Here is an 18554-nt window from a genome sequence, read left to right as displayed (position 1 = left end):
CAAACTTTTCTCGTCTCCTCTCACTTCCCTCTTGTTTGATATTAACTCCTACCATTCCATTCCCTTCTTTATTCATTCCTTTATTTCTTTCTCTCCTTTCCTGTTCTTTCTCTTCACTTTCTCCTTGCCTTCCATTCCCTTCTTTATTCATTCATTTATTTCTCTATCCCTCCCTTCCTCTCCTTTCTTTTCCCTTACTTCTTCTCGTATTCCTTCTCTCTTGCTCCTAATTTTGTCTAGCTTTCTATTTTTCACTTTACTCCTTCCCCTCCTGCTTCTATTTCCCTGTATTTGTCAATGTGAGTCCTTGCATTTTCTCTCCTTTTAACCTTTCTCTTGCTCTCCCTCGTCTTCGCTTCTTTTTTTCTACTTCCCTTCCTTTTGTTTTCCCCTCAATTCTCGTTTCCCTTCCTACCTGGCGCACGAGCCTTGATAAACACCCCCAGCATAAAAGTCAACTGTTTCCTCTAATTAAAAACTTCCATGAAATTCATCCAGCCGACAAACGGGCAGTGTGCTACGCTGGGACTACGAACTGTGAAGCTTGCGTAATGTGACGGTGTGTGTGTGTGTGTGTGTGTGTGTGTGTGTGTGTGTGTGTGTGTGAGAGAGAGAGAGAGAGAGAGAGTGAAAAAAAATGTTTGAAAAAGGTATATATACACGTACTGCAAATAAACAAGTACATAGTCTCTCTCTCTCTCTCTCTCTCTCTCTCTCTAGTAAGCGTAAGAACGGGTACAAAAAAAGGGGAAAAAACAGAACGGGACATGATACTGAGAGAACAGAGAAAAAAAAAAAAAAATGAAAACGCACAACCCACAAAAAAAGGAAGAAAATGGCAAAAAAATAACATAGGATACCAAAGAAAACGTAACATTTAAAACACAAACTAAAATAAACGTAAAAAAAAAAAAAAACCGGGAAATGCACAAACATGAAAATAAAAACACTTCCCTTCAAATCACGAGTCGTACCATGATAGAAACACCACAAAAAATAACAAACAAGAAAACAACAATAACAAGAGTACACGGGAGAAGTAGGGAGGAAGAAGGAGGTAAAAGTTGTAGACAAAAAGGCAAAACAAACACCATTTCCTACGACTTGACATCTTCTAATAGGGAGGTTTCAAGACATTTTTCCCTGACGCTCTTTCTTCATCAATATTTAAGGGAAGTCGCATTTTCAGTGGGCCGTTTTTTTTAAGTCATTTTTTTACTTTTGGCCAGTTCCCCTCTTGCACAAAAAAGGAAAACTACCCTCCCTGATAGAAACTCCACAAAAAATAACAACAGAGAAGAAAACCACAACAAAAGGAGGAGTACACAGGAGGAGTAGGGAGCAGGTAGTAAGAAGCAGGTAAAAATCATAGACAAAATGGAAAGCAAACACCATTTCTAACACTCCTTGATTTCCTTTTCCTCACCATCTATGGAAGCGTCACCAGCAGAACGCACAACACAACCACCTGATAACTCTACCTACTCTACCTCTGCATCTCGTCACCTTTACGCCCTGGGGAGCCGATTGAGGGCAAAGGTCACAATCGCTCTGCCTTTTACCGTCCGCCGCCGCCCGCCCGACCACCACAATTCACGGTATTCATAAAAGTTGGCTACGAGGAATGAGTGACAGTCCAATTCCTCTTGCAGATTACCAGCACAGAAACCCTCGCCTGGACGGTCATGGGAGAGAGGGAAAGAGAGAGAGGGGAGAAATAGGGAGGGAAGAAGGCAGTGAGGGGGGAGAGGAGAGAGAATAGAGAGGGAAAGAAAAGGAGTGATAGGAGAGGAAGAAAGGCAGTGAGGGGAAGGGGAGAGGGAATGGAGTGGGAAAGGGGAGAAAAACAGTGATAGGGCAAGAAAAAAGGCAGTGAGTGGGGAGGGTAAGGACGAAGAGGGAGAGAAAAAGTGATGGAGGGGCAGAGGGGTGAAAGGGAGTGATAGGGAGGGAAGAAAAACAGAGAGGGAGAGGGGAAGTGGATGAAAATAAAGGACGAGGATAGTATGGGTAAAAAAATATAGGAAATGTAGAAGGAGAGGAAAGAAAGAAGGAAAAAGTGGTTAGGTGATGAAAGGGAGGAAGGAAATTGAAAAGAAAAGAAAGGAATGTATAGATAGGGAGGAAGGAAATTGAGAAAAGAAGAGAGAAGAGAGAGAGAGAGAGAGAGAGAGAGAGAGAGAGAGAGAGAGAGAGAGAGAGAGAGAGAGAGAGAGAGAGAGAGAGAGAGAGAGAGAGAGAGAGAGAGAGAGAGAGAGAGTAATGCATTTTCACTACACTTTTCTTAATTTCTCACACAATTTCCCAACTCTTTCATCGAATAGTGAGTTCCACATAAACAGCACACGAGTCACGGTCACAGTTGGAAAATTTTGACACAGCGACATTTTTCATATATTTTTGCTTCCTTTTTTTTTCACATTTTGTTTCGGACTCAGCGACAACAATTCCCTTCTCGGTGTCCACTTGTGTGTTTGCAGCAATGGAGTGAATCTAAGCGTGAAGACAAAAAAAAAAAGACAAAAAAAAAAGAAAATCATCCTTCAGTAATTGCCAGGACGATTGGGTGTGGCGTGGGGCGGGGAGTGGGCGGGTGGGTTGGGCTGGGGATGAAAGGTGGGGATTTGGGGGGAGGGATGAAGGGATAGGAGTAAAAAGGAGTGATGGGAAGGTGTGGGGAAAAGAGGGGAAAGAGTGCAACATACGGATCATTTACTCTCTCTCTCTCTCTCTCTCTCTCTCTCTCTCAAGTCAAGTGTGCGTTTATTTATAGAATGAAGGAGCAGTGACACTTTTCCCTTCAGACATCCTACGCTTCCATTTATAGCATATGTGACATTAAGAAGTCAAGATTTTTATACTTTCACTGCGCCTTTGAAGCCTCCAAACATTCATCTATATTTGGTTAGATAATGACGATAATCCAGTGTTTTATCATGCATAGTCTTCTTTTTCATATAACACTTCAATAGTTGTTTGGGAAGCTTCTAAGGATTCACCTATATTTGGTTAAGTTGTGGTGATATTCCAGTGTTTTATAATGCATAGTGTTCTTTTTTTTTATATAACACTTCTCTAATTGTTAGGAAAGTCTTTTTTTTATACCATGTGGTGTTTTCAAGAGAATTTATGGGCTAAAGGGGATACTTTTTTGTGGTACCACCTATCTCAAAGCCCACCCGCTGGGAAACCCTTGCCCCGAGTGAGGAAGCCCAACCTACACTCGGACCGTGGACAGGATTCGAACCCGTGTGCTTGGAGACCTTTAAACATTCATCTATATTTGGTTAGGTTGTGGTGATAATCCAGTGTTTCATCATGCTTAGTCTTCATTTCTTGCAGTAACCTTTCAGAGTTAGGTTAGATTAGGTTAAGTTGGAGTGGGCTGGTGTAAGTGGGAGGGCGGGGCTGGAGTGGAGTGGGATTGGTCTGGGAGGTATTTGGGCAATCAAAGGCTGTTGGGAAGTCTCTAAACATTCCTCTATATTTGGTTGAAGTTGCGCCATAAATAATCCAATAGTTTTCATTTCCTGCGGTAACATTTCACTAATCATGTGAGACTCGTAGCAGTGTTGTCGCAGTCATGGAGTCACGCAAGGAAGATAAAGAGAATGACCGTGACCTCAAGGTACGAGAAGACACAGAAACACGATGAGGTAAAGTGAATAGGTAAATACATAGATGTAGAATAAATGTATACATAAAAATAAATATTAAAGAGTAAAGAAACGATTCTCAAAAGGAGGGAAACATTTGACAAGAATGTGTAAAGGTGAGTTGAAGAGAGAAGAGAGAGAGAGAGAGAGAGAGAGAGAGAGAGAGAGAGAGAGAGAGAGAGAGAGAGAGAGAGAGAGAGAGAGAGAGAGAGAGAGAGAGAGAGAGAGAGAGAGAGAGAGAGAGAGAGAGAGAGAGAGAGAGAGAGAAACAGTAATCATGTAACAGTTACGGTACAAAAAAAAAGATAGAACTGCAGATGTGAACCTTATCAAAAAGAGAAAAAATAAAAATAAATGTACCATAGAAACACACACCCCAAAAAAAATAAGGAAAAAATCAGGTAATGTATTGATTTCTTCCTTTAAAAACCACCTCGCTTCTTGACACGAAAAAACAATAAAGAAGAGGAAGAAGAAGAACAGAGGCACACGCGAGGAAGAGAAAAGGGAATAAGAGAGAGACACAGGCGGAACACAACACAACACAACAGCGCTCCATTCCCAAAGATAAATCATTCCAAAGAACTTCAAAACAAATAAGCATAAACTAATATATGAGCAAAAATGGAGAGAAAACTTTTCCTCTCCCTCACACTGAAGGATGGGAAGCAAGATGAATTACGCTATTTATTCTCCCTAACTCCCCCACTCCTATTCCCCTCCCCCCCTATTACTCTCTCTCTCTCTCTCTCTCAAATTCCTTCTCTTTTCCAACCCCCGTTTCATTTTTTGTAATTTCTCATTCTTTACCCTATTCTACTTTCTCTCTCTCTCTCTCTCTCTCTCTCTCTCTCTCTCTCTCTCTGGGGACAAACCTCACAAGAAATCCGCGTGATGTTTACATGGATAATAATGGTGTGTTATGTTTCCGAGGTCGTGCATGAGAAAGGCGATGCTCAGACATATTCACATGGAGAAATGAACGCTGGAAAAAAAATTATCAAGGTTCTCGAGAAGATCTGAGTTAACTGAAAAGAAAAATGGAAAGAAATTTGGAATGAGAGACAAAAATTGAGAGCCAAAAGGGAGGATGTGAAAGCAATTGAAGAAACGACAATGGAAACGAGGAAAGAGAGAGAAAGAGAGAAAGAGAGAGAGACAGAGAGTGGGTAAGGAAACAAACAAAGCAAAGAAGGAAGAAGATAATGGAGGACGAAATTAAATAATAAGAAAAAAAATGGTTGAAAATATTTGAGAAGGATGTTGAAGAAGGAAATTTGGAACACAAAGGAGAGAGAATAATGGCAAAGATAGTGTAAAGGATGGAAGGAAAGGAAAGGTGTGCCAAGCGGCCAAAAATATCGTGAACGAGAAGTAAACACACTCCTTTCCTTAGCGCCCTCAACCGTATCTTTTACCTCCTCCTCTTCCTCCTCCTCCTCCTCCTCCTCCTCCTCCTCCTCCTCCTCCTTTCACTTCACCTTTATATTCCAGGGAAAAAAATAGCAAAAAAAAAAAAAAATTGAGAAGAAGAAAAAGGTGGACGAGAAGGACAAGGAGGTAGAAAAGGACAAGAATAACAAGAAAAAGGGAAAAAAGGAGGTGAAAGAAGAGGAGGAGGAGGAGGAGGAGGAGGAGAAGGAGCAAGAGGAGGAGGAGGAAGAAGATAAGAAGAAGGAGAAGAAGAGGGAGGAAGATGATGATAATGATGAAGAGGAGGAAGTAAAGGAGAGGAAGATGATAAGGAGAAGAAGAAAAAGAGGAGAACGAGAAGAAGAAGGAAGAAGAGGATGAGGATGAGGAGGAGGAGGAGGAGAGTGAATGAAGGCGATGACGATGACGTGCAAAGGAATGTGAAGGACAATGAAAATTTCCCGAGAAGATGAAGAGGAAATTTGGAGAAGACCGAGGAGAATTTAAAGGAGGATAGTTTTCTATGTGGGTGATGGGCAGGCCTTTGAGATCTTTATAGAGAGTGTACGAGTGTTTTAGTGTCAAACCTCAATGCTTTTTTTACTGTTATTATTAAGCCTATATTCCTCTTCCTTTATTTAGTTCTCCAGGTGAGTCATGGCCACGTTAGGAAACAGAAAACCAGAATGAAATATTGCAAACTGGAGTATGTTTTTCTTATTACCCTTATTTACTTTGTTTTGTGGTATAATAAGCGTCGTTAAAAACACCAGACGCACACACACACACACACACACACACACACACACACACACACACACACACACACACACACACACACACTTTGTAAGGAGGTATCGCATCGTTGGTCTTATTTATGGCCCAGTTTGAAGCTGTTCATATCTTAAGGGATTACGTACTTTGTATGTGTGTGTGTGTGTGTGTGTGTGTGTGTGTGTGTGTGTGTGTGTGTGTGTGTGTGTGTGTGTGTGTGTGTGTGTGTGTGTGTGTGTGTGTGTGTGTGTGTGTGTGTGTGTGTGTGATTTGCAACTAGATTTTTTTTATCTGAAGCAACCAAGGAGTTTGTATTCAAATTCACAGAGTTAAATTTACTGAAGGACAAGCAACCGTCTGCTAAAATGACAAGGGTTCCTGGAGTCCCCTCACCAACTAATTACTCATATATCACAGTACAATTTCTGTTATTAAGCTAATGAGACAGACTGAACAAAATTATCGCTTTTTACAGAGAGATTTACACGTTCGTCCTTAGTGAACAAAGCACTGGTGGTCTCGTCAACCGCACACCATGATCGGGTAGAAAAAAAAGGGATAAAAAAATAATTTGGTCCATTATGTGCTACACGTGGAATTATAATTACCTTTTTTTGTGACTGGTATTGTACTGAGGGTGATAATAAAGCTTTGATCAGTAAACCAGGAACTCAACAGGTGTAGGGCGGCGTGTGTGTGTGTGTGTGTGTGTGTGTGGGTTTATCTCTGACAGCTCAATATCAAAAGCTATTAACCCTTTCATTACTAAGACACGTTTACATATTCACTTTGTTTACTATTTTGTGACTTCATACAGCTTCAAAAACTTGTGTGAGGGATTAAAATAGTGAAAATTCCGGCTATTAATCTTCTGATCTCTATAGACTCTTCCTAATGTCAATAAAATCACCTAATCATATCCAAACTCATGGTAAATATGTATATCAGTATTGAAGGGGTTAAAAGTCATGTACAAGTTACGTGAGACTATTGGCAGTGTAAAAATGTATAGGAACACTGCGAAGAACATAAAGGAGTGTGAAAATAAGGGGAATCTGGAAAATAAACATGAAGCATACTTACTTATTTCCATCATTCATCCTCATAGAAGAATTGGTGAATTTAAGCAACACCATGAAAATAAAGATGTAACAATATATATAAGTAAATTAATGAACAGATAATAAATGAATAAGAAAAACAAAACATGGATTTATACCTTCTTTTGTGTGAAATACAAAGAAGAAGGAGAAGAAGAAGAAGAAGAAGAAGAGGAAGAAAGAAGAAAAACGAAAGAAAGAGAAGAAGAAGAAGAAGAAGAAGAAGAAGAAGAAGAAGAAGAAGAAGAAGAAGAAGAAGAAGAAGAAGAAGAAGAAGAAGAAGAAGAAGAAGAAGAAGAAGAAGAAGAAGAAGAAGAAGAAGAAGAAGAAGAAGAAGAAGAAGAAGAAGAAGAAGAAGAAGAAAAAGAAGAAGAAGAAGAAGAAGAAGAAGAAGAAGAAGAAGAAGAAGAAGAAGAAGAAGAAGAAGAAGAAGAAGAAGAAGAAGAAAAAGAAAATGAAGAAGATGAAGATGATAATGAAGAAGAAAAAGAAAAGAAAAGGAAGAAGCAAGCAAGAAAAAAAAAAAAAGAAAAGCTTGTTGCATGATTCCATTCCGTAGTTAAGCGATGAGAGTGATCCAATGAACACATGTTGAGCGTGAGGAGAGTGAAGCCTTGAGCCGAGCAATGTGTCGCGATAAAACCCGCTAATGATTTATGTCTTGCTGGAGTTTGCCGTGCTCTTCCCTCCCTCGCGTGCCTCCATTACAGCGGCGAACCGTGAATTTTCCTTAAGTTATGTGAAGGTAAAAGGGGATACAACACAGGATGACACGCTGATTATCCATGCTCGTGTGTATTGGTGTGTTATTAGCGAGAGACTACATGATGTTCCTACGATGTATCTTTATTGCTAATTATGACGTTGGCAAAGTTTTAATTTCTCTCATTTATGTTTCTCCACCTTTCTAATGCAAAGGTTAATAGTCTCAAGCAGTCGTCTCTTTCTCTGGTAAAATCTCGAACTCTCTGTCTGTTTTTAAATTTCTACATAACGTTAGCATGATGTATTTCTATTCCTACTTATGATCTTGATATACTATTTTCTTCTCCCATCCCTGTCTAATGCAAGATTGAATAATTCTCAAGCATTCATCTCTTTCTGTCTGTTTCTGAATTTCTACATGTATTTTTCTTCTTGACGTTAGCAAGATGTATTTTTTATTGCTACTTATAACGTTACCACACTTCTTCTTTCCCCGTCCCTGTTCTGTCCAATCTCAATGTCTAGTCTCAATCATTCATCCCTTTCTCTGGTACACTCTCCAATTTCCTGTCCGTTTCTGAATTTCTAACTTCCTATCAACTGGAATCTTAAAAAAGAAAAGCTTCAAGACACTAAAACTTATCTTCTGTCTTTTCACCATTCTATCTGACATCTGTATGGGAAGTGACAAATACAGGCGTCTGAAATACCACTGTGTCTTGTTATTCAGTCTGACGGTGAAAGAGGTGAATAAATGAGCAGATGGAAGAAATTGATCGCCTGACTGACCTTTAGAGCAGATATCAAGACATTTAGTAACGAATAAATATGTGTCGTTAAATCATTATTGCAACCTTCATAGTACCTTTTGCTTGCAGAGGCACTGAATATGTGTGTGTTTGGTGAGTACGAGTGTTTGAATGTTTCACGTGCCTTCCCAAAGTTTTCTTAGATGAAGGTGTTGATCTAAAGGTCATTCACAACTTTACTTATTCATTCACTGAGTTTGTATTTAGTGTAGTGTGTGTGTGTGTGTGTGTGTGTGTGTGTGTGTGTGTGTGAGAGAGAGAGAGAGAGAGAGAGAGAGAGAGAGAGAGAGAGAGAGAGAGAGAGAGAGAGAGAGAGAGAGAGAGAGAGAGAGAGAGAGAGAGAGAGAGAGAGAGAGAGAGAGAGAGAGAGAGAGAGAGAGAGAGAGAGAGAGAGAGAGAGAGAGAGAGAGAGAGAGAGAGAGAGAGAGAGAGAGAGAGAGAGAGAGAGAGAGAGAGAGAGAGAGAGAGAGAGAGAGGGACAGCTGTTGAGTGAAATTCCTGGTACGTAATAACTAAGATCTTGAAACTATGCCAAAATTTCCGTGTTTTTGATGTGAGAGACGGTAACATTTCAGCGCATCGACCTGTTCCCAGATTTCTGTATTAATGAAAGAAGTTTGAACAAAGCGAGTCTGGCACTTGCTCTATATTTGTTCCCTCACACAGCTCCCTTCCCTTCGTCCCTCTTCTCTCTTCCCCTCTTGTGTGTTGTCTCCAATGCTCTCTGCTTCGGAGGGAATAACTTTCAAAATAAGAAAGTTGAAGCTGAATACGTAAAGAAGTAAAAATCGTGACAGTATCCTGAGAATCATAACTTATACCCATCTTCAATGATCGCGCTCGCATACACACACACACACACACACACACACACACACACACACACACACACACACACACACAGCGCATGGATCCGAGCACTCTGAATGTACCACAAACAGAGCCCCTGCGACACCAAACACAATATCGGTGATGTGTGTTACGACCTTCCCCCAGCGGCTCCGATACCTTCACTCCGACCTGCTCGTGACTCCCCCAGGCAGCGCTTCCTTTGTCCCGCACGGAGGTCGCCCGGCTGGAGGTATATTTAGTTTCCTGCAATGTCTACGTGCGCCTCTCCGATGATTTATGGCCCGCCGCGCCCGGGTCCGTGTCACTCAAGGCCATTGTTCGTGTCGGGGCCACGGAGCAGCCCAAGGGAAATCGACGACATCATGCCTCCACAAACCACATCACTGGACAGATCCTGCTAAGGCTGCGCCGCTCCTGTAGGAAGACAGACGCCGGCACCGCAGGGAGAGGAGAGTGAGATGTCGACAAGTAGTATGAAAAAGGAAGACTCATTTACCAGTTGATACGGATGATCTCTGCCGCTAAGACTGTATCAGATCCGTCTTAGACTCGTCCTGATACGTGACGCCTTAGGATAGATAGATAGACACTAATAGTAATAGTAAAATGATAATAATATACGCTTTAATCGAGTACATACACACTGAAAATATACATGGGGAGATGGCGGGGAGGCTTTAGAATAGTGCACTAGCCTAATGGTTTATTGCTCGAACCATGGTGGGGATCGCACTGTGGTGGTATCGGTGAAAGGTAACCAATGACGGCAAGGGAGGTAAAGAAGCTAATGGCAAGCCTTATTTAGCGACTCAAGTAGATGAAATTCTCTCCAGCTAAGAATGTACCAATCTAGTCTCAACTTTAAACCTCGGCACCGTCCAGAGATGTGTACTGATGCTGACAGAAAGAGTAAAAAAAAAAGACTCAAGGGTACGCAGCAAGACTCATTCAGCCAATGGAACAGATCACCTCCTCTCCCGTTACGGCTGCACCCATTATCTCATAGCCTCTCCCAATAGCCTCTCCCACAGCTGCAGAAGACTTCAACTGATGCTGACAAGAAGGAAAGAAGGAGAGTAGAAACGAAAGGAAGGAAGCAAGACTCATTTAGCGGCGGGGCCAGATGACCTTCTTTCCGTCACAGATCTAACGAAGTTTTGTGACTGGCGGCGCTCTATAATGACGTAATTCATTTTAGGAAGTTGGACCATCCAGCTCGGCAGTAAAAGCCGCTTAAGGCGCTTTAAATCTATTAGGCTTTTTCCCCCACCCATTCCAAGGACCTTTGACCTGCTCCATTTGTCCGCGTCACCCTGAGTCTTCGTCGTGTGAGCAGATCGTGTGTGGAAAGCAACATACGATTTCCATAGTTTTTCAAATGGCTTTACTGTTCGTATATGAAAATGTCTTTCTACAACGACATGAACTCTTGGTGGTTTGTGGTGCTGTGTTATCACCACACCGCCTCGCACGGCTATTCAACATTTTTTTTATATTAATGATTACTTTCAGGAATATTTCTACTGTTTTCTTTATGAGGGAATCACTTGGGAGAGCGGTGGTTGAGGCACCTCCTGACTGCCATGCAAGATTCCATTCCCAGCATGCAGTCGGGATTTTTCTCTGATCACACACTGTTGCCCGGCCACTGAGGGCCCGGCCAGCGAAACTCAGCACTTATCACGGCTGAGGTTAAATAGGGAAGGTTGCGGCAAGCTTGGTTTGTCATATCCGCTCTGACGAACATTGAAGGACAAGCCAAAGAGAAAAAGTAAATAAATGTATATAACAATTTTATCATTGCGTTACGATCAGCCACTAAACAATTATAGAAAACCAACTGAATGTTTTTCTTCAATACTTCTATAGTACATATTATTTCAGGCTAAAATATCAAAGTTTGGGTGTTTGAGTACTACGCTGCCACAATGCTACTGCCAAACGGTCGTCATGCAATGCCTTGATATGAACCAATCACTTTATGGAATGGCTTTACTCTCTGCAAATGGAGATAACTTCAACCTGACCCTTTCAATACTGGGACACATTTTTACCTTGAGATTTCTGTACGATTTCATTGACATTAGGAAGGGTTTATGGAGGTCAAAAGATTAATGGCCACAGTCTTCACTATTTTTAATAATCCACTTAAGTTTCTGTAGCTGTGTAAAATCACCAAACAGTAAGTAGAATGAATATGAAAACATGCCATGATATTGAAGTGGTTAAAAATGTAAAAGTTTGCCTGTTCGGTCCATGTGTTATTACTACGCAAATTCGCATGGCTGTCAAACTACTCCTGAACACTAATGCATCACTTATCCTGGCGTGACACAAGACGTTTTTTCCCATGACTTTCTTATTTACCTTCCCGGAAACGAAACTACTACACCGAATGAAGCGAATCACTTCTCACCCAGCCCTCCTTCACCGTGAGCGCTAAATATTTCCGTGCAGTATTCCTGGAATGCAACCTGTTATTTATTCTTCTCTAGAACGTAAGCTGCTTTTTAATGTGCAAATATAAGTAATCTTTTGTGACTATTTCGCCTTGCTCGGATGTCTTGATGGCGACGGCTGGAGGAAATAGCAAGAAGAAAAGGAAGAAGAAGAAGAAGAAGACGATGAAGAAGATGTAGAAGAAGAAGAAGATGTAGAAGAAGAAGAAGAAGAAGAAGAAGAAGAAGAAGAAGAAGAAGAAGAAGAAGAAGAAGAAGAAGAAGAAGAAGAAGAAAAAGAAGAAGAAGAAGAAGAAGAAGAAGAAGAAGAAGAAGAAGAAGAAGAAGAAGAAGAAGAAGAAGAAGAAGAAGAAGAAGAAGAAGAAGAAGAAGAAGAAGAAGAAGAAGAAGAAGAAGAAGAAGAAGAAGAAGAAGAAGAAGAAGAAGAAGAAGAAGAAGAAGAAGAAGAAGAACACTGAAACTGATGCATCTATTATATTACAATATCAGATACAATACAAATGTGTTCGATTGCCTTGGTCTGATGAGCTAAAAGAAGACGAAAAAAGAAGAAGAAGAAAAGAAGTAGAAAAAGACGATGAAGCTGAAACACAAGAAGAAGAAGAAGAAGAAGAAGAACACCAAGAGAACACGCAAGTTTTCGTTACCCTTTGCTAAATTACCCTGAACGTCATAAAACACTCTCGAATAACCAGTGCCCGCGAGGAGGAGGTGGAGGAGGTGGAGGAGGAGGAGAGCCAGCAGTTCTTACCTAGTCTGGACCACGCTGGCTATAATTGAATGAGGGTTAAACATGTAATGCGGCTGCTTGGGAAGGACGTGCTACCTTGTTGTCTGACCACCAAAGTCACGGCTTCCTCACTTCGCACTCGATCGTAAGTAAGATAATGCGTAAATACTGATGATTAAGATTATTTTATCACAAAGTATCGTCAGTGTAATGGCTGCGTGAGGAAGGAGAGGAGGGATTCAGAAGGGTCGCCGAGGACTTGTAAATTCGGCCCCCCTCTTTTTCTTATTCCAAGCACAGGAGAATCTAAATTAGAGGTGTGTTTAATTAAAGTGCACTGTGAAAATAAATGTAAAAGAAGTAAAATATCCATGAAGGAATAGAAAAGTTTACGGCGTAAGAGAGAGAGAGAGAGAGAGAGAGAGAGAGAGAGAGAGAGAGAGAGAGAGAGAGAGAGAGAGAGAGAGAGAGAGAGATTGAGGGACTGCGGCAAAGGGACAAGGGAGGCAGCGAATCAAAGAAAAACAAAAGAGAGTAACACACATAGACCAATGGACGAGATGAGTGGCAGTGCTTCGGGTGTTGGGCACGGGACACACCACCGCTGCAGGGGACGGAGTGAACAAGAGCAGGCCGGCAGCAGGGAGGGTAGGGGACAGGGAGAGGCAGCGTACGGTGGGGCGAGCCTGTAGCCGCCAGCCCTAGCCTCACTCCCCACACTCATTCAACTTAAACTTTATCTTTATATTTACCTGAAACTCCAAATATACGGAATTCCGTTTGTCCTCTCAGTCACTCCCCTCTCTCTCTCTCTCTCTCTCTCTCTCTCTCTCTCTCTCTCTTGTACTTACCAGGGTCGCCCAAAGTCTCAGAGAAGTTCCTGTCGGTAATGTACTCCGGAGTCAGGTATATCGTCTTGCCTGGCTTCCCGCAGCCGCCCACTTGCAGCGTCCAGGGCACGTGGCCGTACACAGGGTGGGGTTCAGAGATAGTGAAGGCGGGTGGGTAGGTAGGGGCTGCAGCACCACTAATAGGGCGAGGGCAGCGTGAGGAGGACCAGTGGGCAGGCAGTATTACAGTGACGCTCCTGAAGTATGCACGACGTCTGGTGGCGCGGTACAGCACAGACGAGGCGCGGCCAAGCATCATCTGTGGGTGGAAATGAGACAGTCAACCTTCTTTATATGAATCACTAGCTGTTTACACTGATTACATGTATTGGCTAGCGAGAACAAAACAAAAACAAAAATAAATAAAGCCTCAGAAAAGTGACCAGAAAAGAAATTGTCATAAAATAAAACTTAAACCTGCAGACACACACACACACACACACACACACACACACACACACACACACACACACACACACACACACACACACACACACACACACACACACACACACCATTAGTTATGAAAAGACTCCTCTCTCTCTCTCTCTCTCTCTCTCTCTCTCTATCATGCAAGTATATACCTTCCGTGTGGTTTATCAACACTCCAAGCCTAAATAAACAGCAGGCAACATCAAAGCAAACAAGATACCCATTACCTCCCCATATCGCAGTAATTGAAAGGTTTTTACTTCCCTTTCCCTTGGTATAGCAGACCCACTCTCACTCTCTCCACGCCAATTATCTGGTGAGGTTTGGGGGGAGATTAAACGGCCGCCACCAACACCACCGCCACCCGTAATGACGCTACGAGAAATGCAGACGATGGTGCGGCCCGCGTCCCTCTCTGCTGCTATCCTATGACGTGTGTGTGTTTGGTGTCTAATGGTCTGTGTCTCTGAGTGTCCGATTGATGAGTGTGTGTGTGTGTGTGTGTGTGTGTGTGTGTGTGTGTGTGTGTGTCTCTCTCTCTCTCTCTCTCTCTTACGTTACTCCTTGCCCTACTACTCTTCCTTCTACTAGTGCTACTATTATTATCACTGTTGCTGTTGTTGTTGCTGCTGATGATGATGATGATACCGCTCTAAGTACTATCAATAGTTTCTTGAGACACTTGATATCGTTAATTAAAATTACACTTCATTCTTCATCATGCAGTAAACCTGAACATTCATAAACTCTGCTTCAAACACGTCAATGACATTACTTTTTTCTTCGTTAGGACAAAGTTTTCTAGTTATTCAATTTACTCTTGACCTTTCTTCAGTTTAGCCCTGACTGAGTTTGATCTTTTCAATGTTTAACTTTTCAATCACGTTATGTCTGAACTTGGCAGTACGGAAGTGAAAAATACAACAAGAGGAAACGCACTCAGTATTCTAGTATTCACCACCTTAGTTCTGCATTTATTCGAGGATTTAACGAACAATGGAGTCCGTCAGTGAAAGTATTATAAAAAAAAGTTTGTAAAATGATACCAGTGCTTGTATTACCAATGAAAGAACACAAATTGACACGAAAGAGGAAAGAAAACCACACACACACACACACACACACACACACACACACACACACACACACACACACACACACACACACACACACACACACACATACCCACCTCCTGAACAAATGCCAGAACAAAAACGCTTCCTGGATGTAGTCAATTTGATAGTAACTTCCTCCCGACATGAAGTTAAGCGGAAAATCGTGAGGTGTGAGACAATCTTCCTTACGTATAGCTGACTCTCCTGATATTGAAAGCTTTTTACTTCTCTTTTTTAACATGCAATCCGAATTTACCTTTTTATTTATTCATCAAACCGAGTATAATCTGTCTTTTTCACTAAGTCATGTCCATTAAAAAGCAACAATTCAACGGTAGTATATCGCCAAGGATCTTACACGTACTTAACCCCTCCAATACTGGGACACATTTTTTACCTTAAGATTTGTGTACGATTCGATCATTTTTATTGACATTAAGAAGTGTCTATGGATGTCAGAAGATTAATGACCAAAGTCTTCACTATTTTCATCCCTTTAGTACTGGGGCGCCTTTTTACCTTGAGACTGGTGTACGATTAGACCATTTTATTGACATTAGGAAAGGTCTATGGAGGTTAGAAGATTAATAGCTACAGTCTTCACTATTTTAATCCCCTAAATAAGTTGCTTAAGCTGTAAAATCACCAAATAGTAAGCAGAATGAACATGGAAACTCGTCAAAGGAGTTAATATCAGGTGAACCATCTTGAGTTAGGGCAAGACTATAACAGTGAGCGTGGTGAAGATGTACAAAAAGTGAGTATACGACCTTCTCCAACGTAAGGCACAAATTCAAGACAGCAAAATATTTCATGGTGTTCCGGGTCTTCAGTTCTCAGTATTGTTTTCTGTCTTTGTCACTGCATTTCCTGTTCTTGACGGGACTATTTTGTTTTTTTTGCAGCCAGACCATCCGCGCGTCACACTAGTGCTGTTCATGTTTAGGACAGTGTTATTGTTTGCTGTCGATCTCCGTACCTGTAGTAGTAGATGCTTGACACACACACACACACACACACACACACACACACACACACACACACACACACACACACACACAGAAACTGAAAAAAAAATAATTAAGCCATTCACAAACAAAGGAATAAGTATCTTTTTATATATACCATTTACATCAGCTCTGTATATTGAACACAAGAATATAAAACCATAAAGAGGGTAAATGCAAAAAGACGTCAGGCCTACACGTGGCAGTTCCTAATTGAGAGAAGCTACCTATTTCCATCTATCATTATCCATACATTCATCTAATCTTATTTTAAAGCTCCCCATTGACTCAGTACTAACAACATGACCACTGAGTCCGTTCTACTCATCAACTACTCTATTTGAAAACCAGACTAAACAAAACTCGTTCAACCAAAAACTTAACTTGATTCGATGGCCCACGACGTGACGCAAACTGACAGTAAACACTCATTATTAATTGAGTTGCTTTGCCTCAACACTGTCTGGGCGAGAGCTATAAGACTCTGACATGAAACTGAGGGTCGCACATTTACAGTGATGCAGTGAAACAGTAGTGATATTTATACACGAGTTTCCTAAGGCCGGTATAGCGTATAGACAAATGGAAACAAGAGATATTAGTGAGACAATCACGACTGGGACTACTGGTCTTTCATATATACGAGAAATAAGACAACATTGTACATATCACAACTGTAACGCTATCTTCTCCTCCTCCTCCTCCTCCTCCTCCTTCTCCTCCTCATCCTCCTCCTACTACTACTACTACTACTACTACTACTACTCTTCTCGTCTCTTCTCCTTTCACCACCTCCGCCAGCCGCCACCAACACTAACATCTGCTATCCCTCTCTCTCTCTCTCTCTCTCTCTCTCTCTCTCTCTCTCTCTCTCTACTCCCCAGCAGGTCGTTCCCTATGTACTGATAAATTATACAGTAAGGATTCAAAACAAATACACGTCATACGATAATAGTAAACATCAGCCTATATTGTCACTGAATCCATTATTCCTTATATTCGTTTCGTCAAGGTTGGTTGCGATACATTTTTCAAGAAACAATATTGCAAACACGAAATTGCAGAAAATTAAAATTGAAGCTGAGATAATCTTGAAATTGGAATAAAAGCTTCCATTTATAGTTACGTGTATGAGTATGCTCTCTCTCTCTCTCTCTCTCTCTCTCTCTCTCTCTCTCTCTCTCTCTCTCTCTCTCTCTCTCTCTCTCTCTCTCTCTCTCTCTCTCACACACACACCAATTCACGCTTCAAATTCATAACATTTCCTCTCACCTTTTTTTTGAGTTTTCTATTATTTCTTCATTCCTGCTTTTGACTCATTCGCCATTTGTTTTCTGGTATTCAATAATCAGAGGGAAAGAATGTCTGGGCTTTTTCCTTCCTCTCACTCCGAGAAGAAAAGCTAAAACAAGTGATATCAAAAGGAAACTTTGTCCTTTGTCGCATTTTTATACACTTTCAACTCTGTGATACGAAGCATTATTTTCCTTTTTTGATCCCTGAACAGAGAGAGAGAGAGAGAGAGAGAGAGAGAGAGAGAGAGAGAGAGAGAGAGAGAGAGAGAGAGAGAGAGAGAGAGAGAGAGAGAGAGAGAGAGAGAGAAAGGAGAAGAGACGAGAAGAGAGAAGAGACGAGAAGAGTAGGAGGAGTAGAGGAGGAGGAGGAGGAGGAGGAGGAGGAGGAGGAGGAGGAGGAGGAGGAGGAGGAGGAGGAGGAGGAGGAATAGGAGGAGCAGGAGGCCGATGGTTGACGTGGAAGTTCAGTAACTTCCACACCATTCTTAGGCAAAAGTAAGTTTGAGAGTGAAATCCAATCAAGAGGCGAGCGTGGAGACTAAGTGAGCGTATACATGCTGAACGCCCGTACCGCCTTCACCTCGCTCCCACGCCCTCGGGGAATACAAGGGGCGGGCGTGGCGGGGGGCTAGTTGGGTTTCAGGGGGGGATGGTGCCGGAGGGGGGTCCAAGAACGCCAATTCAGTACTGAGTGTTTTTTTTTTCCGCCTTGAACTTCCAGTGTATTTTTCTGAGTATCGTTTGTTCTGCGTAACTTTTTTTCTTCTTTTTTCTTCCTTACTTTTCCTTTTCCTCTCTTTGTGTTTGTTTTTCATCCGTTCGAGTGCGGCAGGCCCTTCCTCTCAGTACCCGTGTGTGGGCCCCGCATTGCCAGTCTCTCTCTCTCTCTCTCTCTCTCTCTCTCTCTCTCTCTCTCTCTCTCTCTCTCTCTTTCTCTCTCTCTCAAGCCTTGGGGCAGCGAAAAGGAATCTAGGATGAAAGAAAAAATACCAGGAAAAAATCATTGACGTCACTGAGCTGGCTATTAGTAAAAAGTGTTATATATGTAAAAAAGCACCAAAACTCTGAATTTCTCTCCTTTTTTTGACAGGCCAAATGCAAAGAGTTATTTCTTTTTAGCGACGAGTCTGACATCCTAATTTTTTTTTTTCATTTCAGTTATTTTCTTCTTCCATCTAAAAGATATCTCAAAAGAGCTTACTGGGAAGGAATCTTTTCATAGCAATAGACGGATTAGTTGTAGGTGTGTGTGTGTGTGTGTGTGTGTGTGTGTGTGTGTGTGTGTGTGTGTGTGTGTGTGTGTGTGTGTGTGTGTGT

The 18554-nt window shown here is 41.7% G+C and overlaps 1 protein-coding gene across 1 annotated transcript in view; it reads right to left on the bottom strand.

Annotated features, from left to right (window-relative positions):
* Window positions 1-12700: 12700 nt before the first annotated feature.
* Window positions 12701-18554, bottom strand: part of LOC123515760 (calcium-activated chloride channel regulator family member 3-like) — a 600791-nt gene continuing 594937 nt past the window's right edge. Inside the window, exons 2-3 of the mRNA XM_045274617.1 lie at window positions 13350-13647; window positions 12701-12804 (exon numbers count right to left, since the gene is read on the bottom strand). Of these exons, the coding sequence (XP_045130552.1) occupies window positions 12701-12804; window positions 13350-13647 (402 nt within the window). The remainder of the gene's footprint in view (window positions 12805-13349; window positions 13648-18554) is intronic.

The sequence above is a fragment of the Portunus trituberculatus genome, chromosome 39 (genome assembly GCF_017591435.1).
Source record: "Portunus trituberculatus isolate SZX2019 chromosome 39, ASM1759143v1, whole genome shotgun sequence".
NCBI lineage: Eukaryota > Metazoa > Arthropoda > Malacostraca > Decapoda > Portunidae > Portunus > Portunus trituberculatus.
This window is presented reverse-complemented; position numbering and strand designations above follow the sequence as displayed.